This window comes from Thunnus albacares, chromosome 18 (assembly GCF_914725855.1).
Source record: "Thunnus albacares chromosome 18, fThuAlb1.1, whole genome shotgun sequence".
NCBI lineage: Eukaryota > Metazoa > Chordata > Actinopteri > Scombriformes > Scombridae > Thunnus > Thunnus albacares.
The window spans coordinates 7962347-7985966 of NC_058123.1; the positions used below are offsets into that span (position 1 = coordinate 7962347).

The following is a 23620-nucleotide window of genomic DNA, read 5'->3' on the forward strand; positions in this document are numbered from 1 at the left end:
TCCCAGTTTAACCCTTCGCTGACTGACGCACAGACCTAACTGGCTGCAGATTTCAGCTGGGAGAGGGGCGGGCTCTTCACGTGGAAGAAAATAACACATGAGGATGTAAGTGGGTCATGATGATAAAATTGAACATTTGTCGGTGTTAGAGGAAAGTAGATGTGATATAATGTGTTTATACTGCACATAATTAAAACACAAAGGCCTTTTTATGTTCTCAGTTCAGCTACAAGTAGCCTTCAGTTTGGATATTTGCTCTTTTTTATGTTCATTTGGAGATTAGTGGTAACCAAGTAACCTACATGTACTCAAGTAATGTCCTTAAGTACACATTTGAGGTACTTGTACTTTACTTGAGTATTTTTCCATTTCATGTTTCTCCACTACATTTATTTACCACAAAATAATACATTTTAATATTCTGATTGTTGTTTAAATTGTCTGCTCTTTCCTCATGTGAAAGGTGCTATATAAAGAAAGTGTATTATTATAATAAAACAAATATTATACACTGATATATAATATAATATTATGCAGTACTATTACTATTAATCTACCCAAAAATACCCCAAAACTAAAATTGGCTCCACATCGATAACACTAAAATGCTCTTACATGTATTTGTGTGTGCTAAAAACAAACTATATAATATCCTATAATAAGATAACCAGTCTGCATACTTTTACTTTTTATACTTAAGGTACATTTTGCTTTTACTTAAGTAACATTTTGAATTCAGGACTTATTATAGAGTATTTTTAGATGACGATATTTCTACTTTTACTCAAGGATCTGAATACTTCTTCCACCGCTGCATTTAGACAATATAGGCTATACTTAGAGAGTAACACAAAAGGTTTAAAATGTTCCCTATCATTCATTTCTGCCCTCATCATTGTCCCCTAAAGTAAGGACCTGCCTTCAAACCTTCAACTACCACCTAAAAAAAAAAACAAGCAAACACAGTTACCAGCTTATTCATTAATTCAAAACAGTATATCTTTTTTGTTTTTAAAACAAACATGAAACATGTGATTTGAAACATATTGTTTTTCTATTGTTCTATTGTGTGACAATGACTGGCTCCCGCAGATGACATGAGATGAAGCAATTAAGGATGGATCGTTCATCATTTGAGTCAGACACTGCCTCGACCACAAGCAACTGGAAGACCTCCAACCTGTCTCTGCCAACACTGTGGGTCTACAGCATTGGATGACTTTCAGATTGAAAAGCTAATCAGCTTTATTAAGGAGAAATAGATACTTTATGTACACTTTGCATCATATCATGAAATGTAGTGAGAAAGAGAGAGAGAGTGAGAGTGAGGGGAAAGATGAGTCTGACCCAGAGAGGAAAACTCCGTTGCTGCTAACACAGCACAATTTTTTTTTTTTTTTGAAAGAGCGACACTTCCTTTGCTATGCACTGGTCTCATTGCAATTACAGTAAACTTCCTAAGAATAAATGCCTATTTTGCTTTTGATACCATATAGTGATTCAGCCATGTAATGACAGTTTTCATATTTGCTTTTCTAAGCACTGACTGCCAGTTATGACATTCCCAGGGAAGAAAATCCTCTGTCACACAGGAAGTGTTTTGTTTAATGTTTGCAGAGGGATCAATAGATGTCTGTTTGGGATAACTGAGAGAATAACTGGGTTGGTTATTATAAGCGAGGGAGGAGAGGAGGGGGGGGGGGTAGCCACAGTTTAAGAGACAAAGAACTCAAACTTCTTCAACAGAAAATGCATGAAGAGAGAAATGATCAGGGAAAGAAATCAACCACCTGAAGTAGCTACAGAACTAGAGTAAACATCAACACAGAGATCTGACTGACTGACATGAGTAGTGATGTAAATGTGCTTCTTTATTTTCCCCCCGTTGACAAGAAGGTTTCACTTCTGTAAATGTGTGTGTTTTTAGTACAATAGTGAGCCGTCACCTAACAGTGAATTATAATATACACGGCAGACAGCTTTTAAATGATTGATGCTGCCAGATAAACAAACCACAGCTTTTGTCATGAACAAATGTTTGCTCTGCTGTTTGCTATTTCTGCTAAAAGCTCGTCCATGAATGTGTTTGAGAAGTGTGTTGCAGCAGCCTTTTAGTATCTGGTTTCATTTTTACATTTGCATGAAATCTCAATATTTCTGCACATATAACCAAAACTATCTTGGTCGAGCAATTAAACTGTTTATTATACATTTTTATCATATACATCACAGAGTCCTTCATAATACAAAAAGGCAAGACAATAGAGTTGCTGCTAAGACACTAATTTGATTCTCCAAAATTGCCTTGGAGCCTGTGAGTGAGACATTTTAGGAGACAAATAAAACTCGGCTTGCTCGACAAAAGTGCTTCATTGTGCCAATGTTCTTTTTTTTCTCACACAAGTGTGTTAGTCTTTGTCTACATTTGTTCTGTCCTGTTATTATCATCTGTAAAGCACTTCGAATTGCACTAACCTGTACAAAAAGTGCTATACAAATAGAATTTGATTGATTGTAGCCGCCTGAAAACAAAAGTAGGAAGACCTGATCTTCTCACTTCTCAAATAGAGAAAAAGAGTTGTCTTGCTGCTTAGCTTTACATCTGTTAAATGGATCATAACATGAAATTATCAGACTCCTGCAGCTCAGAAGGGAGGAGGGAGTCCACAGACTGTTGGAGATTTCACTATTCAAGGAAAAAGATAATTGCTCCCAGATATATTCGTACAGGGTCACATGAGCATTTCTCTCCCCTGCGGATTGATGATTGTATACGGAGAGAATGACAATAAATTCAATCTCGAACCTTGAGTTTTTGAATTCATACATAGTAAATCTACCACCTTAAGCCTAGACCTGTTGGTGCTGTAAACACTGGAACATCACAGAGTCAAACAACCACCACATGAGAGCAGCCAGGGGACGGATATAACAATATCCTAATCCTATATAGTCACATGTATATATATATATATATATATATATATATATAGTTATATATAGTTCTGAAAAATATAATTTTGTCTAACATTAAAGAGATGTACAGTAGGTTTAGAGCTGAGAAATGAAGATAGAGAAAAGACAGAGGAAGGACGTCCTTCCTGGCTTTGTGTCGTGTGTTCTGCTGACAGAAGCTGGTTTTTAGGAGATGAGCCTCTCAGAAGCCAGATTATTGACTAGCTGAGGGCCTGTTTTCCCTCTCAATGACCAACTGCTGAAATGTACAGATGATCTTTAACAGAAACATTTGTTATACATTTCAGAATTTAGTTTATACTTGCAGAACCCCAGAAAGAAATGTATTTATCTGCACAGCATTAGAACATACAGTATAGGCAGAACTGAAGCCAAATTGTACACAGTATTCAAATACTTTAAATAATAAATTCAGGGATAGCAGTATATGTTTTCTAATAAGTAAGATTCAGAGATTGTCAACCTTTTTCCTGCAATGATGCATTTCTCTGGACCAGCATCACTGTTTAATGACATCAATCATGGTTCCCAGTTCTTCTGAAAGTGACTCATTGTCTGATTTGATCAATGCCACCCTCAATGCAACTGCAGACTTGCATAGGAGGACATATAGGATGCTACTCATGTAAAACTATAGGCTCATGGGAGCAGTAGGGATTCTTGTAGGAAAAGGAAAAGCATGTAAGATGAGACAGACTACAGATGGCACAAGTCAGCACAGATCGTAACACATTAGAGGATTTATTTTTATGATATAATGCTGACAAAGACTAATGGGAAGTGTCCTTTCCTTGGTTTATGACAGGAAGGCCACAATCCAAACATCAAGCATTTAGGGCGTGAATCTTGGAACCGGCTGCCACCGCAGCCAGAACCTAAGATAGCCACTTATCTCCAGTCCATAATTGAGGTATGTCTTAGATTTTATCCTCTCTGGTCTTTTAACTCTCAACTGCCATAACAGTTCTTGACCATTTCAGTCTAAAAATGACACATAAAGAAGTAGGACAAGTGGCAATGCAGGAAGCAACGTCATCATATTCTCTTGTAAATGATGACAAGATTCAACGGCATGTAGAGTGTAAATTACAGTAAAAGTGAGCAACAGGCTGTTTCAGAACTATTTCCACACAGTTCCAACCTCCCCCCCAAAAAACAGGAAGTCTTTCTAGTCAGAAGAAATATTGGCCAAGCACCTTACCTACCCTCTGGTTTCCTGAGAAAACTGGGAGGAAACTGCCGAACCTCGTAAAAGTGGTGACTTCAGCACATATTTGTGCCTCTCCAGCGGGCCATGACCACATAGCCCCTAGTCTACCCCAGCTCTGCTTGCAGATAGAGGGGAAGAACCAGGACAGGGCAGCCCCCACATTGACTTTGGAGACATCAGGGAATAGTCTGACTGTGTTTATTTAAGTCAGCAGAAAATACTTGTCAGTGTGCTGATTATTCTGGAATTCTAACATCAGTTTTACTTTCTCAGATGGATAAATGCAGACGTTTTGCAGCCTCTCAACACTGCCAAACATCTGTGTCCGTGAATGATTAGCTAATTTGATCATAGTCCTTATGAATCATGTCTACTTTAAAATTTAGAATTGCTTTTATCTGTTTACTCTGCCAAGTGTTCTGCTCCCCCTCCTTTTTTTTTTTGTCATTTATACACACTCCACTCGCCTCCTTTTGAAGAACAAAGTACTGCAGACTCAGCACAAGCCTCACAGATCACATGACAGATCATTAGGTGCAACAGTTTTAAAACTTCCTCTGCATTATGCAAGGCTTATTTTAATATTTTTATAAAAGAAAAGTGTGTGACATATCAGAGACAGAAATGAGTGTATGCAGTATATACTGTTATCATAGCCCGTATATTCAACTTACATACATAAACAGCATGGGAATGTAAGACATGGACACACAGTATATCAATGTTGCCATCTTGTGGAGAAAAGGTTGCATTTCAGCACGCTGTACACGGTTCTTGCTGCACAGATTTGTTGAGCATATGCAGCAGTCACCAGACACGACAGTTTTCCAAACATCTGTAATGCTGGCAGTTGCAGTCAGTGTGTACGTGGCTGAATTTTGATAGTCTCGCCACTGAATTTCCCAATTTCACATAATGACCTCTATGAACTTTGGACATAATCTTATCAATGTATTACAACAATCAAAAAAAAAAGTCTTTTTAAATATTTGCTCTGGTTTTCTCATAAACCTGCCTGAATCACTGCATATTCCTGGAAACACAGATATTATCAAATTATCTCCAATTAATGGAAGTATTCTTACAATAAAAAATATAACCAAATGAATGGCCTTATGTATAAACAGTGTGTATGAACTTAAATAAAGGCCAAACTTGTGATTGTCAGCTTTCATGTGCCGTCCATGGTTCACTATTGGCTTAAGCTTCATGTCATTTGGTTCTTTGCCCCTGAAGAACAAGTTCTAATAATTTTAACTGCACATTTTAGTAATTTCTTCATTCATACCTTCCAAATTGCATATAAACGAGATGTAATACTGACTAAAAAAGATTAAAGATCCAAACTGCAGTGATTTTTATTCATTTGTACCATGACTTCAACAGGGTCTCAAATTTGACACTTGGTTAGTTTGAGAAGTTTCTGTCATATTTTTTGCAATAATGCCGGTAATTGTGAGGGACATAAGTGTCAAGTCAATACAGTATTAAAAGTAAACAGTTTACAATACCAGTTATCACAGTCAACTCAGAATACAGCATTGAACATGTATTTTCCTTGATTAAATCATTTGTCATTTGCTCCTTATAGTGTGAATCTATTTCTTTTATTAGTTATTAAATGAGTACATAACAGCTATACAACGGTTTTACAGAGATGATGAGAAGAAATGGTTCACCACATTTATAGTTGTTCTTTATTTGTTTTTTGGAGAGACTTTGCTCCCACTATGAAAAACAAAATATACTGACTAGATGAGTAATTTTGGGAATTTCCAGTCCCCAAATCAATATCACTGCACCTGAAATCCAAACTATTTACTTTGACAACAAAACATGGTCCTTTTGCAGTTGGATAATCATTGACGGAGTGGTAGCTTAAAAGACTAAAAAGGGACAAACACACACACGTTTGTCTCTTCACGGTTTCATCATGAGGCTTGAGGTCGCTCTCCCACTGGGCTTCTTTGGCCTGTGTCTGACTCTGGTGCTTCTTGGAGAAGGAATGTATGTATATTTCCTGTTTCATTTAAACAACAGCAATGAATTGTTTTCATTTACTTACTAAGGATTTGGGTTTACTAGACAAACTTAATTGCATCACTTATATCTCAGGGGAGAGGTAATTCCTGATCCACCACCAGTGAACTGTCAATGGAGCCCCTGGTCAGCCTGGAGTGATTGTGATCCCTGCACAAAAGCCAGAGTAAGTCCATTAAAACTGCTGTCAACTACAAAACTCAATTTTCAACTTAGTCTAATCACAATAGCTTTCATTTGACAAACTGTTCTGCCCTACAAAGCCAAAATGCATGGTCATAATTGAATTCAGACCAGATTCAGACTTTCTGACATCTGTTTTACTGTATAATAATGATTATTCCATACATATTTGTAATTTTTGGTGGGGACAGCATGTAAATATGTTTGAACTAGAAAACAAAGGTAAAAAAAACAAAGTGTAGTGACTGCTTTCATGGTTAGTTATGTTAGCTGGTTAGATAGCCTTAGCTACAGCTAATGTTCTCGAAAAATGTTCCTGAAAAATCAATTTTGATGCTCCAACGTCTTAGTAATAGAATTTGTTATGCCACATAAACAACACAGTTGGTAGATCAAAATGGAGAATTAACCATATAATTGTCTTGCTTAAAGCTAACAAGCCTAGTTTTTTGTAAAGATGATTTTTTTTTTTTTTCATTTTTTGCCTTTATTGGACAGTAACCAACCATTTGGCTACTGAGGTGCTCCCCTAAGTAGCCTTGCTCAGCAGAGTAGCAGTAGCTGCCGACTGCAGCCTCTGATTCCAGTGGAATTCACGTAATTTGATGTTGTTAAAATACATTTAAACTGCATATATAAATGTTTTTAAATTTTATTTTTTTTTTAATTTAACTAGCCCATGAGTTCAAATGAACAAAAAAGCTGAAGAAACAACACAACACATTTTGTTTTGTAGATACTACATTTTCCCCTTATTGTACAAAATATGTGAGGACAAATTATTATGCCGCATTCATGTCATATCAGAGTTACTGTAATTATGAGTTTCCAACTTGTACACGGCGTTCATGTCAACCTCCAAGTCGTAATTATGACAGAGAGACTGGGATTTTTCTGAAAGCTCTGATAAACCTGACTTGATGCTTAATGATATGAAAGTACCTGAAAACCAAACAAACAGCCAAAGTCAGCCAAAGTCTGTCGCTCAATGTGATTAAATGCAAATTTAATGTATATAATGTAATTTCATCAATGCACAGTATTTTAAACCCTCATACGACCAAGGCAGTTACTCGCAAGTCCTGGGAATCTTTCCAATCCTTCCCATCCATACGGCATAACATGAACGTTGCACACATAACCACCCTAAAAGGCATAAAATTAAGTTTTCATAACTTATGTATCTGCGAAGACCCTTCAAACTTCAAAGCCTTTTTTCTCAGCTTTACTCTTTCTATAGTGTCTTGCTGTCTGCCTTTATATGGAAATGTAGATGCTTAAAAAAGTGTGACCTCATTTGTGATCCTCAGAGGCATTCTCGAAGTGTGCAAGTGTTTGCCCAGTTTGGTGGCAGTCTCTGCCTGGGATCAATAGGGGAAAGAGAGTCCTGTATACCAGCAGCTGTATGTAACCAGACTACATGGCCTGAGTGCTCAGACTCAGAGTTTCAGTGCGAGACAGGTACAGCTAAGTCACATACAATACGTCTTTCTTAATTATTTTAAGACCCAAAAAGAAAATCAGTTTAAACATTTTTACACAGGTTATTGCATCAAGAAGAGATTATCCTGCAATGGGGACCTTGACTGTGAAGATGGATCAGATGAGGAGTGTGATCCTGGGCGTAAACCTTGTGGTGAAGAAACCCTGCAGAACAATGAGCAAGCCAGGACAGCAGGATATGGGTAAGAGTAAGATAATTTAAGAGCGAATTCAGCATATTACGTCAACATATTACATCACTGCTAATCAAAGCAGTATTCAGAGGACATAACTGTCTTATCTGAATTGTTTTTAACAAGGAAATTACACATTTTGTACTTGAATATTTAAAAGAATTGTCTGAAATTTTGGGAAATTCACTTTCTTGCAAAGTTAAAAGAACATTTAAAGAGGACATTGATACCACGTTCATGTCTGTTTGCTAAATATGAAGCTAGAGCTGGAAGACAATTAGCTTTGCTTAGCATTAAGACCAAGAGCGTCGGAGGTAGGAGATCCACCAGCAGCCCAACCTTACCCTCCTTCCACATTCTTTTTAAGTTGCGAATCACTGTATCCTGGCAAATGCCCCTATATTGCAACACTTATGGTAAAAAGACGTTTCAATCATTCCTCTCCACTCTAAGATTTTTTTTTTTTTTTTTAATGAGTGGAATGTTCTCATCTAACTTTCTGCAAGAAAGCAAATAAGGGTATTTCCCAAAATGTCAAACTATTCTTTTATGTACAAGTAATAGAACCTCTACACGAGTAGTGTCGGCCTACACAAGTTCTCAACCTTCAATTTCAGCTAAGTAGGCATCATTCTGTATATAGTCTTAAAGTGGCTCCTGTGTCCATGCACCAGAATCAATGTCTTGGGTTTAGAGCCTCGAATGAACCCCTTCTTCAATGATTACTTCAATGGGCGGTGTGACCGAGTGAGGAATCCAACGACTAGGCAGTACGACAGGCTTCCCTGGAATGTTGGTGTCCTCAACTATCAGGTTAGCCAGCATCATTTCTACTGTTTTATCCAGAGGATGCACACACCATGTGTATGTGCATTTGTGTATGTGTAAAATGATGATGAATATATGTCAGCGAGGATTCTGGAAATTCTGTCTTTCCCTAAAGATAACCTAACATGTTTTTTTGTGATTTTCTGTCATTTATATACTGATATAGTGTTGGATGTCTGTTAAACATAATCAAAGGTCCAAAAGTCGACATGAATGTATGTAAAAATGCTCCCTGCAAGTCAAAAGCCAGGGCTTCAGTCTGCTCTGAATGCTTAGTTTTCAATATCACCTCTACTTCTCCATCAAACTGACATCGGTTCATTCACACATGCCCACTAACAGCTGTCTGTTCCACAGTCTTTCTTGCTAAAGCTGTTGTTAAGGTTGTTCCATGGGTTGTTAGCATTGTCCACTTCCATACTCCAGCACGGATTTCAGCTCAAACATGTACAGGTGTATTTGAGAAGTTTCCATTTTGAGTAAAGGACAAGAAAAAGAAGTGAAATCCTACTACTACTGTTGGTTTAAGAGGCAGCCTCCAGAAGCTAACCAATCAGAATAGAGTGGAACATTACGCAGGAACATTTATTGAAGCTCAATAGAGGAGAACAGAGTTACAGTACAAGTGAGACATTGTGCAATGCCACTCAATCCTGTTGCCTACTTCTGGACAATAGTATTTAAACTCTTCGCCAAATCCCTCCCTTACTACCTCCAAATAAAGTTAACTGAAGTCACATAGTCTGTACACAGGTTACTTGCTATCCATTCCAAAAGGAGACAAGTCTGACCGCCTGCACAAAGCACAGCATATCTCCACCTAACCTTGGTTACCATAGGAGACAGCCAGCCTTATCAAGACAGCTGCATATCCTAGCCAACCTCAGTAGACAGAGAGATGAACCACTCTGAAACAGACAGGTCATGACCTGCTGCTCCAAGGATAGAAAATGACAGATACCGACCCACGCAGCACAAATATTTCCCCCCAAAATAGTATTATTTATAATATAAATATTCAGTGTAAGATATTCCAGTATAGCCCCATAATAAAATAGAGACCTGGAAATGTGCATAATATGTCCTTTTAAGACTTTTGCTCCCTTTTGTTTCCAGACTCAAGTGGAAGAAACCACTTCCAAAGAAATCTATGAGGACACATACAGCCTTCTGAGGGAAATACTGACTGATGAATCTTTTAAAATTAGTGGTGGAGTTACTGGTTCATTCAAATTCAGCCCAAGTGAGGACTCCATGTCCACGGCATCTAAAGTAGCTTCGGACTCCGTGTCCGAAGCTACTTTAAATGTCGGTTTAGAAGGTGAATACAAGCAGTCAGAAATGATTAAGAAGATCACAGAGATCAAAAGCGTTAAGGTAAATGTCAACTGCTCAAGTTACTCAGTATCTTAAGAGTATCTCAGAAACAGTATATACCATCTGCGACTGTATTTACTAATACTTCTCTCCTGCACACTCAGAACAAGTCTTTTATCCGGGTGAAGGGCAGACTACAGTTGAGCACCTACAGAATGCGCTCCCGTGATCTCCAAGTGGCCGACGAATTCCTGGCACATGTCAGATCTTTGCCTTTGCAGTATGAAAAGGGTATTTATTTTGCCTTCCTGGAGGACTATGGAACTCACTACACCAAAAACGGGAAGTCTGGCGGCGAATATGAATTGGTCTATGTTCTCAATCAGGACACCATGGTAGAGAGGCGTACGTGTATCCCAGCAAGTTTCTCCTTTTCAAACTAATCATTTTGATTTTCAAAAGTTTAATTTTCCAGTATCCGACTGAAAATGTTGACTAAACTGAGAAGCACTCATCCTGTATACTTCATGATTCTTGCAGGTGTGACAGCGAGAGACTTTCAAAAATGCTTCACATTAGGTGTCAAAGCAGACCTTACTGGTACGGTTGTCGAAGGAAAGGCAAACGTAGATATTAATGGCTGCAAGGATGTAAAACCAAATGAAACAGGTATGCTTTTCCTGTTTTACCTGATCACATTAGACCCTTCTGTATAAGTCAATATTTAAAGGATAAGTTCAGATTTTTTCATGTCTATCTTAATACAATACGCATATGCCATATATACATTGAAAGAGTTATTGGTCACAGTAATCATGTCTCCTGTCTATACAGGCTGTGAAATGATTCTTTTGCAGTGTGAGTACACAGTGAGAAATTGTGGACAAAAGTGCATTCTAAAGTTCAGACAAATCTAATATGAGGCTACAGCAGTCTCAGTTGGAGAAAAACATTTCAGCAAATGCCCAAAAATTACATATGGTTATGTTCAAGTGACAAAGCCCTCTAGCAGCTGTAGGAATTATGACTCTTGTGTGCTGGGAGAAAAGTAGGAAACAGTGTGACTGTATTATATAGTGACAAAGTCCATAGAAGGAGGAGGTCTAACCCTAATGTCAAACTTTAACAAGGGAGACCACAGTGCATTTCCCATATCCTACCAAGAGTCAACATTGGTTTCTTTTAATTATGACCATGGTCGTTCCCTAACTGTAACTACATGGTTATTCTTATAACCGTGATGACAAAAGTCCCCTAACTGTCACAAAGTAGTGACTTTATATCCAAACAGCCATGTTTCCCTAACTTTAACCAAGTTGTTGTTTTAATCAAAACGGCAATATCATCCTGTTGATGGTAGTGTTAGATTAGAAAACGCTTCTGTGTGTCGCACTGTAGGCCATGGACCAATAACGTATTTTGTCATTTGATTAGGAGGGCTTGTTGTTTATCCTGGCAATGTTACTACCAGGATGTAACCCTTAGCGGCTCAGCAAGGAAGAGCTGTCTAAGGAAATACAAGGAGGGAATGTGGCAAAAGACCAAAAAGAAACAGTACCGTTGAAAATACCTGTAACTTTGGAAGATTGTATTAAGATAGACTTACTTGTAAAAATCCGAACCTAACCTCTTAACACTTTTCTTATGAACATATTGTGTACCGATACTGTGATGAGTATGAGAAGGTTTCACACAAATGTATCAATTTATGGAAATACATTAGAAATAGATCCCATCCTGTTGCTTCACAGAGAGGACGGGAGGAAAAGCATTGGTGGATAAGGTGATAACAGCAGTAAAAGGAGGTGACTTAGAAAGTGCTGCTGCTCTGAGGAAAAAATTAGATCAAGACGGGGTGATGGACATCGATACCTATAGGGCATGGGCCCGGACAATCCCTGATATCCCTGCGCTGATTTCCAGTGAGGTAAGAATGATAGATTGGCGAAGTGAAGCTTTAATGACATTATTATAGATGTCATGATACAATGACAATGTTTTTAGCCATGCCAGCCACATGACTCAAAGCATGGCAATGTCAGTCTTTCCTTCTGCCTCACCACCATTTTGGTCCAATTCATCTTATCAACTTTGATGGATTGCCACGGTATTTTGTACAGACATTCAAGGTGCCCAGAGGGTGAGTCCCATTGACTTTGGTAATCCTCTGACTTTTCCTCTAGCACAACCATGAGGTTGACATTTAGTTTATAGGCTACATAGTGAAATATCTCAACGTTTGGATGGATCGCTCTGAAATTTGGTACAGACATTCATAGCCCCCTCAGAATGATTTGTAATAACTTTGGGGATCATCACCCCCAACTCTAAATTTTAATTTTTTTGTCCAATGCTTTTGTTTATGACCAAATACCTGTAAAGCCATTCACATTCCTAGTTGTAGTTTGTGTTTAAAGCTAATTATTAAATTCAGCATGTAGCATGCAAACATGCTAAAAAAACATGATAAACATTGTCATTGTGATCATGTTAGCATGCTGATGTTAACATTTAAGCTGTGCCTAAGTACAGCCTCACAGAGCTGCTAGCATTTCTTGTGATATAAAGTTTCTGTTATTATATTCCAGCCAGTGTAATAATGCACATTTTCTGTTGTTTCTGACAGCCAGAACCCATCTATATGCTGATTCCATTGGATATGCCTGATGCTAACACCAGGATATCCAACTTAAAGCAGGCCACTGAAGACTATGTGGCAGAGTATAATGTGTGCAAGTGCAAGCCTTGTCATAACGGAGGCACTGTTACTCTTCTGGATGGAAAGTGTATCTGCCTGTGTCCTGTCCTGTTTGAAGGCGCGGCCTGCCAGAACGTCAAGCAGGAGAAATCTAAAAACTTAAAAGGTAACATTGAACAGCAGGGTATCAGATAAATCAAAACCTATGATATCCCATTATATATAGTATACAGTATGTGTTGATTTGGATGATGTTTTGCAGAAACAACACCTTTGACTCATGAAGGCAACTGGACATGCTGGTCTGGCTGGTCCGAATGTAGTGGAGAGAAACGCACCAGGACTCGTAGCTGCAACCAAGACGGGCTCTCTGGAGCTGTGTGCAGAGGAGACACCGTTAGTGAAGAACCATGCAGAGTAGAAATGTGACCACTCAGTGAACATAATCTCTCATTTTCTCTCTCTCTCTCTCTGTCTCTGACAATGCAACTTTTTCAAAAAAGATAAAAGTAAAAGGATTCAAACACCTGAATAAAATTCTCTTAGAATACTTAATAAGGAGAACAGAGCCATCTTGAGGTTGGTAATGGATAATACAGATCATAAAGTGAGAATACAATATCCACTGAAAATATGTACACATATGGATTTAGTAAAAAATAGTATGTGAAAATTAAACGATCCACTGTACCCCAGCACACAAGTCTTCTGGTATTTTCTTCTACTATGAACTAACTTTAATGAACATGAACAACTACTAAACACATATCAAACATAACATATCTTTAATCCTAGTAAAGGTGTGGTGTATACCTTGATATTTGCCATATAATATTAATTGCTTGAGTCCTACAGCTTATTTTTATTTCAGTCTTTGTAGCTATGTAATGTTGCTCCACTACAATACAATAAACCAAGCGGTATGTGTAGTAAAAAGACTTCATTGAAATATCTGCGCTGCTTTTTTTACAGCCTGCATCCCCCTGGACAGAAAAAAACAAGAGTGTGTCCTGTTCAATCATTAATGAGACTTACACTTAGGTCTAAAAGAACTTTGGCTTTTTTACTTCAAACAACACCGTGTGTCTTTCGACTTCAGTTCACTTTAAATAGTGTGAGCTGAAGTGTATATTAATGAGCTAATAACTCATCTTTAAAGGCATGGAGACATTCCAGCTGGTTGTGCTGCATGTGCAAATGAGAACCAGATGAGTAGAAGCCTCCTGGACGGAGAGAGAACTGACACAGAGGACAACCAGAGACAGCCGGTGGGCAGAGATCAGAGATTAAGGTGTTGGACATAAACACGACATAAAGGAAGACATTACATGTGCATTCTGTTTTTCTCAGTTGTCTTTTACGGTTCATGAAACCTCTGTCACACATGAACATAAATTCACACATGTTATGGCAAATTTCTATATTATAATGTAATTTGGGAACAGAAGCTGGAGTCTATTTTTGGTGTAAGGAAATTTATAACTTTTGAACCGTATTGGGGACAAAAGTAGTAACATTATACCGTCCTTTCTCACACTGAAGACAAAGCTGTCCATTATTATCCAAAATTTCAGATCAAATCAATGAATTGTATTTCTGTGATGGTTAACCTGTGAGGGGACAAATCATTCAAGTTATTGAACTGCAAAATGAGTCATAATGCTCTTCTTCTGTGGTGAACTTGTGTTACAGCTTGCTGCTATTTGTGCAGCTTGTTGCTGCTACCCCTAGTAAATAGGTCATGTAACATGGGAACAGAGTTGCAAAACTCATTGTCTTAGCTTATATGAATCTTATATTATACATGCTTGTGAGGTAACATATCTAAGCCCAACAACAGCCAAAACTGTGTCCGTCTCTGTTCAACTATCCTCAAGCTGCTGTACAAATGAATATAAAATGTCAATACAGTCGTTTTCATGGTCATGTACAGTACTGTGGAAAAGACACTTTAGATGTTTAGATTCATATCCATTATGCAACAACATCAGGGGGGCGTCTGATCTGTATTCTGCAGCATGACAATGACCCCAAACATACAGCCAGAGTCATAAAGAACTATTTTCAGCGACAAGAAGAATAATGAGTCCTGTAACAGATGGTACAGCCCCCACAGGGCCCTGATCTCAACATCATCGAGTCAGTCTGGGATTACATGAAGAGACAGAAGCAACTGAGACGCCTAAATCCACAGAGGAACTGTGGCAACTTCTCCAAGATGCAGGAACAACCAACCTGCCAAGTAAATTGAAAAATTGTGCACATGTGTACCGAGAAGAATTGGCGCTGTTTTAAAGGCAAAGAGTGTTATGACACGTCACAAGAAAAGCACAGGTGTAAATAATAAAATTATTGATGACTGAATTCATGGTACTGTGCATGCTGGCTCACTGCCACATTGTTACGTCTTACTGGGAAACGTGAACATAACAGAGCCATCATTAAAGTTATTGGCACCTGTGCTTTTCCTACCGTGACAAAATTAACTTGTGTATGAGAGTCCTAAAGTCCTGTGTAAACTGCACGAGTCCAGTGCTGCAATCCACAGTACCTTCTTCTTTCTTGTTCTTTTCTCTTCTTTTGTGAAGTACTGGCATTGTTTAGTCTTTTCTCATTATCAATGGGTTATTGCTTTCATGGATTCGCCCTCACAATGGGTTAAAAAAGGATGACTGTCATATTTGCTTAGCTTACCAGCCTTTGATTACCATGTTTGCTCTTGGATTTAAGTCATGGATGTATAAAGTGAAAATTTAAATAAATAAATACATTTAAAGTAAGTCATTTAGCACCAACACAGCAGACTGGAGAGGCTCGTGTCAGAGACAGCCGTGTTAAGCAAACAGTGAGTGAGACAGCAGCGAGTATACTGTTACAGCCTTGCACAACATTTAGGAATGTGCACAGACCTGTGGAGATGAAATTTTCTTGGATACAATAAGTATTTCCTTTCTGCCTGTTCTGAAGTAAATTCTTTGGGAAACTTATTCTCAATCCTATATGTCATAATTAAACATGTCAAACAATTAATACTGAGCCCAAAACCCTTTACAGAATTTATTACGAGACTCCTAAAAGGAGACAAACCAAATAATAACACATATCTCATCATGACTTTGTTAATTTGTCTGAATTAATCTTTACAGCTTTGGTCCTTCTGATCTCACATTATTTATTACTTCTTCTTCTTCTCCTAGTAAGCTTTCTGGGAATATCATTTCCTGTCATCACTTAAATAGAGAGGAGTTAAAGTCCAAAAGTTTGTGTGTGTGTGTGTGTGTGTGTGTGTGTGTGTGTGTGTGTGTGTGTGTGTGTGTGTGTATGTGTGTGTGTGTAGTGGGGGTGATGAATGCATACTTGAGAGGTAACCACTGGGGGTGGTGGCCCCTGGCCTTTGGGATGTCAGCATAATGGAGTAAAACTTTGGGACCTTATTGAGCTCCAGGGAGACCCCATTCAGTCCAGACAGCAACCCAGCCTCGAGCCATTATCTTAGTCTAAAATGTTTTGTTATTTCTTCAGTCTTCAACAGAACAGTTAGCACAAAATAATGAACCCCTCCTCATCGATAGACTGCACAGTTCTCTTTTTACTCATATTTACTCATATAAACTGAGCAACAAGGGAACATTTAAAAAGCTTAAATGAGGATTTTCAAACCTGTTGAACCACCTCGCTGGCATTTCAAATAAACTCCCGTTGCGTGGGAGAGTCACGTTTGCTATTTTAGACATATTCAGTGTAAATGTCAGAGATATTAAACGGGAAAATCTGCGATCTCAAACAAAGAACATTTTGTATTCAGTGTGCTGAGTAGAAAATATCATCATAGCCAAATGCAAAACCTCTTGTGTAAGATACTTTTCAAAGCTTATCAAGCAGGTTCCAAGAAAATATGACGGCATTCAGAGAACTTGCAGTAAATTTTACTTCATAAAAACTGAAACTTTGGAACTTGTTTCTCACAACCTATAGAAAAAAATGAATCGCGTGCTTTCAGAATGCAAACCATTGCCGTCTCGTCTCATAAACACATAGTCCTTGCTTTCAGTGAAGAAGGAGAGGTAAGGGATATTTTTTTAACAAAAGCCCTTCAAAGGGTGTGAAAGGAGCCCTCTTACACTCCTAAACGCCTGGACACAGTTGGAGTTGCTCCCTCCCCACTTCCCTGGGTCACTAAAGGCATTGAAGTTTTAGAGGGCTGCTACGGCAGATTACTCCACACAGCTGTCCCCAGCACCGTGGAAATGAAGTTATGCCTCTTGTCAGCTATGTTTTGTGTTTCCTCCCCACCTCCCCCTGTTCTTCTCTCACTCCTTGAAAACCTTGCACCATTGCTCTTTAGCTGGGCTGCAGGAGGGAAACAGGACACAGAAAGCCTAGAAAAACCTGATTGGTTGATTAAATATTCCCTCTTTGCATCATTATTCAGAGAAGCTTGAAATCCCTGACATTCAACCCAGCACAGCCCCTCTCTCCGAAAAAACCAGACCCTTCCCCCATTAACCCTCGATCTAAATCAACCCCTCCTCCACCTTTCCCACCTCTCTAAAAGCCCAGGGTACTGCCTTCCTCAAGGCCACCCCCCAACTCCAATTATTGTGGGTCACTGAGGTTTATTCACTTCACTTTGCTTTTTCTAAGTTTGTTTATTTTTGGTCATATTTGAGCTGTATAACCCAAATATACCAATGTGTTTGATCAATGTGTCACTTTTAAAAGTGGAAAAAAAACACAGTTCTCCTCTTTGAATTCATAAGAAATAAAAAATGCACTCTGTCTGAATTTAATACATTCGGAGGTTCTGCTGCTGCTGCAACCTTGTTTTGGTATCATCGGTGGATTTGTTGTGTACTACATCTGTTTGCTGACTTTTATGACTATTCTCTACAACTGCTACAATGTTTTATCATGTGACAGGAGATCATGTCACAACATGAGCAACTATTACAATAACCCAATTGTTTTTTGGGTTTTTTTTTGCATTTTGTACGTTAAGATCTTATAGAGCAGTAGAGCAGAGCAGATGATCATTGTCATTATCATTTTTTTAATGAATAACAGTCTATGAAACACAAAAAATTGAGAAAAACAGAAAGATCCTCACATTTGAGGGGCTGAGATCAGCAAATGTTTGACAATTTTGCTTAATAGCTTTACTGATTAATCCAAAGCTAAGATAAAGTGTCATAACGTTTGCAGTATTACATTACTAGAGAGTAAATTTCGTGGCTATATCCGACCACATAAGTTGCCTCACTCAGCTGTGTGCCAGTTTCTACTGGTTCAGAAGAGAGGAGAGAGATCAGTTTCCTGTCTACATTCAAATGTATCTATTGCAGCGTTGACTTCAATAGATATAAGGTTCCAACTCATGATTACTTCTTACATATCTAGAGAACCAACTGTAGCTTTCAATGCTTACTTTACCCTCTTTTTCTGTTGCACCCTCTTTTTTTTTTTTAAACTCCATCTCTCTCTTTGGGTTCACATGAGGCAGACATGAATATAACTCAATTAGAAGCAGTTCGCTTTATTCCAGGACTGAGAGTTTCAAAATAGGCTCAACAGAAAAAAGTCACTCTGGCAGCTGAACAGTTTCAAAAATGTTTTGCAATGTTCCACTGAGACTTTAAGAGAATCGTTTGATTTCCATTGTGCTAACCAAACCAAGGAATAAATTAAATTGAATTGCAAATAAGCCCAAATAATTTACCCTTCCAAAAACTGTGATTTAGACTCTCATCCAACATTATAATATAATGAGAAAAACACATTACAACAGTAGCCAGGTACTCATAAAGGGAACAGTGTGAGAAAAAATGTGTAAAATATTCATTCTGGTCTGAGTGAACATTGTCTAAAAATCAAACTAAACTCAGGCTCCTTGTTTGCTTTTCCGTAGTGTAACCTAGAGGACGAAGGATTTGGGGCGGGCTAGAGGGGCGGTTGGCCGAGCAGCAGTTTGAGTTATGATGAGGCAATTTTAATGAGGTTCTGGTCCCTGCACCAAAAGCCCCAGTTGACTCTTTTCTGTTTCACCATGGGAAAAAAACACAACATTCCTATTTTCCTCTTGTGCCAAAAGTTAATTGAAAACATTTCAGGGCAAAGTATGGTCTGGGGCCCCCATATGACTCTCATCCCTTCATTATCCTCAACAATAATAAAAGGCATTACAATTATTAATGGTTGTAGCAGAGGTCTGCTCTCTTAAAGTCACAGTGGCAGGCTTTTGCTTCTCATAACAAAGGCCCAGAAATGCCTTCACCTCATCACTTTGTTGGTATTTTTAACAATCACTGCCATTGTTGCATTTATTATGTGGCCTATTCTATTCAAAACAGCTCAACCTCTAATGATGGCGTATGTGTTTCAGAGTTGAGTCATATTGTACAACAAAGTGTATTGCCAAACTATTCGGAGGAAAGTTATCCTCACAGCTTCGGAGAGACGAGAGAGATGATCCTGCTGTATCCCCCTCTGGGCGATTCCCGGAAAACTATCTGTTGCATGAATAAGAGTTAAACTGCGGACAGAGTATCAGCAGGAGTTCGGATGGTGCAATAAAGCTGAACTTTCTCACATAACTCCTCTGTCTTCCCTCTAGGATAGCTGTCTCCTCATGCTCCCCCACTCCCTGAAAGGGTGACAGAGGAACAGAGTGAATGAAGTGCCCCGCCATTGTGCTGCAGCACCATTGTGTATTTTGCATCTCCATAATAGAGGTGCCACTCGACTTCTCTTCCAATCAATGGGCTGGAGGGCCCATCTCTTTTCCTTGAAAAGCAACATGGCTGCCATCAATGGTTTCAAGACCCATTATCACAAGTGAAGGAGGGGACACTGGCTTTTTTTTCTGAGTGCAGAGAGCGGACTAACTCATAACATGAGCGTGTAAACAGACACATGTATCTGAAATCTCAGTTTCTGTGACATGTTTAAAAAAAATCCAATAAACTGTGAGACAGTTAATGTTTCTTAGCAACCACTTTCTGTCACCACTGCTCAGGAAATGTGTTGCTTGTTGGAATCGCTGTATTGATTTAAAACAGTTATGGTGAAAGCAATATGTCACTTGATGATGACTTTGAAGCAGCTATACATTTATTTTTGAACTGTTTCAACTTACGGCTCATTACTTGAATAAAGCATGCTAGTCTGGGAAAATTCCAAGCAAGGTTTGTTTTGGTTTTTTTTCCTAACAGAAGACTCTTGTGACTCTTGGCTAAAGGGATCTTGACAGATGTTTTATATGCATGATTCTATCACCTTGTGGCACACACACAGGACACAAATAACTATGCAAAAGTGTTGCATTCACAGTCTAGGTTGTGAAATTACTGTGCTCTCAGTGACATGTGGTGAAAAATTATGTTAAATTCCTCCTCCCAGATCCATCTGGTGATTGCTTTAAGCACATTTTCACAGGAAAGTCAAGATCAAACATTCTTTTTACTCAGATAAACCTAAACAAAATAAGAATATAGATCTCTGTAATTGAACCACGATTGCCTTGCACTCCTTTAATCCATATATGAAGCCTGCATCTTTTAGAAAATAAGAACCACACCACCTCTAGAAGGATCCTATTAAAAACTCTTATTTATTTAATGTGCATGTACATTCAGAAGAGTGTGTTCACAATGGGCACGTTAATATCTCCACTCACCCGGACACAGACCTCTTTTTTTTTTCTTCTTCTCAGTCTGTCTTTGTGAGGACGTCTAACAAACACAAGGGGCGAGGATAAACAAACTGACCCAACGCTTCTTTGCTCCATTTGTGCTGCAAATCCCCAAGAGGAGGGGTTTACCTTTCTCTCTGTGTGTTTGAACAGTTTTCCAGAATTAACACCATATACCTAAAACAAACATCCATGTTTACAAGGTCAAGTGTATCACTCTAAGAGCTTTCTTTCTTTTTTTTTCCTCAGATGCATCATCTGGCCTCGGATTTAGACACATTTACTTACATCAACTTTGGTTTTTAATGAAAGGGTTGTGGATAAACTCTCTGTACATGCTGGTAAAGGCAGCCTGCCTCTGATATAGTCACATAATGGTGAATAAAAACAGTATAAAGACTTTTAAGACACAACATGTTTTTCCTTCCTCTGTGGCCATAATGCAGTAAAAGAGTGAGACTCATCTATTCATACAGTGCAAATCTCTTATCAATGATAAACAAATATTTAGACAAAAATAATTTCATACAATATACTGTACAATTTACCTTTATATAGCTGACATACAAAAATAAGCTCCTTCAACATGATCAGAACATTTTTGAACGTGTAACTGAAATATAACTAATAGGCTACATGTGTTATAACCCTTTCAGTTTGTGCAGATCTGTAGCAGAAAGTTTAGGTAGAACTTAATGTATTATTTTAAAGACTAAAACATGGCTGATTACAAGAAAGCAGACAGATTCTAGTGAGGTGAGTTGATTTCACTAAACAGGACCACTGACTCCCTGGCTGCTTTTGCCACAATGGCAGCAGCTTTTCAGATAAATTTGGTTAAAACCAAGATGGTGGTCAGGACTTTTAGCACAGTCTGAAAAGGTGGGGAGTCGCTTGAGCTTTCCACATAGGATGGATAATAATCCTCGATATAATCATCGTCAGAATCCTCCTCAGAGTCTGAAAAGCCGCTTCCTGCGAACCTGTCGCTGGAATCAGAGCAGAAAGTTTTCATGCTGACTTTTATGTACTCGCATATGTTCCTCTCCGTGCCATCACACACACAAGTGTCTAGCTGTTGCGCTTTTGGTATGGTGCGCATGTTGGCTATCACTCTGCGGCAACCATCCGAGCACCTTTCCCCTCCGAAAAGTTTTCGACAGTGAAATAAATAATCCCTCATGGCAGAGCTACACGACAGGTCCGATTCGCACTGCAGTCGGGCCTCGGTGCAGCCCATGATGCTGGTCCGCGGAAGGCACGGCTCGATGGCTTGTTTGGTGCCACTGCAGACCGGGTCCAGGGCGCAGTCGCAGTCCTCCAGAGCCGGGCCGCTCTGGGTTTGATTAAGCTGAATGAGAGAGGATATGCAGTGACTGGGACACTTCTTGCGTGCCCCGCTGATGACAGACGCGCAGGCATAAAGGTACTGATCGTAAGCGTAATGGCACTCTGGCTCTCCATGGCACTTCAGGATGGCTTTCCAGCAGACCAGCCGACGACTGTGGTTAGGGGATCCGACACACAGACCGACGATTAGGAGGAATACACCGCATATCAAAACTGATACGCGCCCCATCAATATGGCACGACTTGCCATTTCCACGAAGAATGAATCTTAAAAATGTCAGACTTCATATGGGCTTTTGCGATCCCATCACGCTGCGTCAAAACTGGGCTACTCCTTGATGGTTTCATATCATGTCATAGTTTGTGACTTGAAGTCACTAAGGTGCCATTAAAAAGCAACAGCTGATCAAGGATGGCCATAACGAGCCAATCCTGAAAAGTTTCAATGTTGCTTCAAAGTATCAAGTTTTCGCCAGACGCAGTCCAGAGTCAGTGAGCTTGAGATGCGTTTGCGTCTGTCGTTCAGCAACAACTCAGACGAGTAAAAGTTATCGTAAACTTTAACATGTTCGAAAGAAGATGTAAAGACTTATTACCCTAACGCTTTCCAAGTTCTCCCTAAAGTCTCTCATCTGCTTCCAGCCCGCATCCATTCCAACTGCAGCAGCTTAGTAATGAGAGTTGTGTAGCGGTGGGCTGATGAGGTTACTGCAACAACCACGTCCGATTGGTCGGATAAACGGTTGTGATTCTTTCGTCACACGAGGGCAGTGACGCAAGCTACTGTTTTTAAACTTACTGAAAATGAAACTTTCAGCAACCGTACTTTTTTATTACCTTATCATAAAACGACTCAGTTTCAAGAAACACTTATTATTGCCTTTTCTATATCTATTCTGTTATTAATTAAGGCTATAACAGTTTTTCACAGTGGCCATTAGTAGATTAATGGGTACCGGATTTGGGAAAAAAAAACAGCACAAATCGTGTATAAAGTACATAATTACTACATGAAAGTATCCAAAAGTTGTTTAAAGTGAGAGAAAGTCAACCAAAGTATGATTTTAGAGGAATATGCTTGATGCATGATAAAACAAAGGGTCATAACTAATTTAAAAATCTAAAAAAAAACAACAACATTGCATTTCTATTAATTGGGGTGAATTTGTGGAATAGCAGCAAACTGATATGTGTAGTACACTTATTTAAAGATATAAAATATGAACAAATATGAAAATACACAATCAGGATGGCTAGGATTAGGGATAATGTAAAAAAAAAAAAATGACTTTTTGATGTCAAATAGCATCTGTCTGTTTGTTTTTATTATATTTTAGCCCCAGTCTTTTTGTGTTAGTGTTATATTCTCTGTAGCCTAACCACAAGCCTCTTGCTTTGTATTATACCACTACAAATCTGCATTTAAAATAATACAGTATGTAGTTCAACTACTGTGGTCTGATTGTTGAATAATTGCTCATCACTGCAATGAGACCCACATGCAATGAAGTAAGGTTTCTTTGGAAAACTCTGGAACTGTGTTGCCTCCCCGCAGGGAAAAACGACAGCTGTTATAACACATGCAGAGCTCCTGTCTTACGCTTTCCACCATGAAACATAACAAGCCTTGAGTGCGTAGCTATGATACAGCACAC

At 38.8% G+C, this 23620-nt stretch overlaps 2 protein-coding genes and 1 long non-coding RNA gene across 3 annotated transcripts; 2 read left to right on the forward strand and 1 right to left on the reverse strand.

The window, feature by feature from the left end:
* The first annotated feature begins 2 nt into the window (after nucleotides 1-2).
* LOC122968677 lies at nucleotides 3-1719 on the forward strand. Its single transcript, XR_006398865.1, has 2 exons — nucleotides 3-105; nucleotides 1093-1719. It is a non-coding gene; the product is annotated as an uncharacterized LOC122968677 (long non-coding RNA).
* Nucleotides 1720-6005: 4286 nt separating this feature from the next.
* On the forward strand, nucleotides 6006-13624 carry c9 (complement component 9). Its single transcript, XM_044333874.1, has 11 exons — nucleotides 6006-6193; nucleotides 6302-6392; nucleotides 7720-7870; nucleotides 7953-8094; nucleotides 8760-8898; nucleotides 10030-10290; nucleotides 10395-10635; nucleotides 10771-10899; nucleotides 11982-12157; nucleotides 12857-13094; nucleotides 13191-13624. The coding sequence occupies exons 1-11, from the start codon at nucleotides 6120-6122 to the stop codon at nucleotides 13355-13357; spliced, it is 1809 nt and encodes a 602-aa protein (XP_044189809.1). The 5' UTR covers nucleotides 6006-6119; the 3' UTR covers nucleotides 13358-13624.
* Nucleotides 13625-20515: 6891 nt separating this feature from the next.
* gas1b (growth arrest-specific 1b) lies at nucleotides 20516-22675 on the reverse strand. Its single transcript, XM_044334604.1, has one exon. The coding sequence runs from the start codon at nucleotides 22213-22215 to the stop codon at nucleotides 21439-21441; it is 777 nt and encodes a 258-aa protein (XP_044190539.1). The 5' UTR covers nucleotides 22216-22675; the 3' UTR covers nucleotides 20516-21438.
* Between the last annotated feature and the right edge of the window lie 945 nt (nucleotides 22676-23620).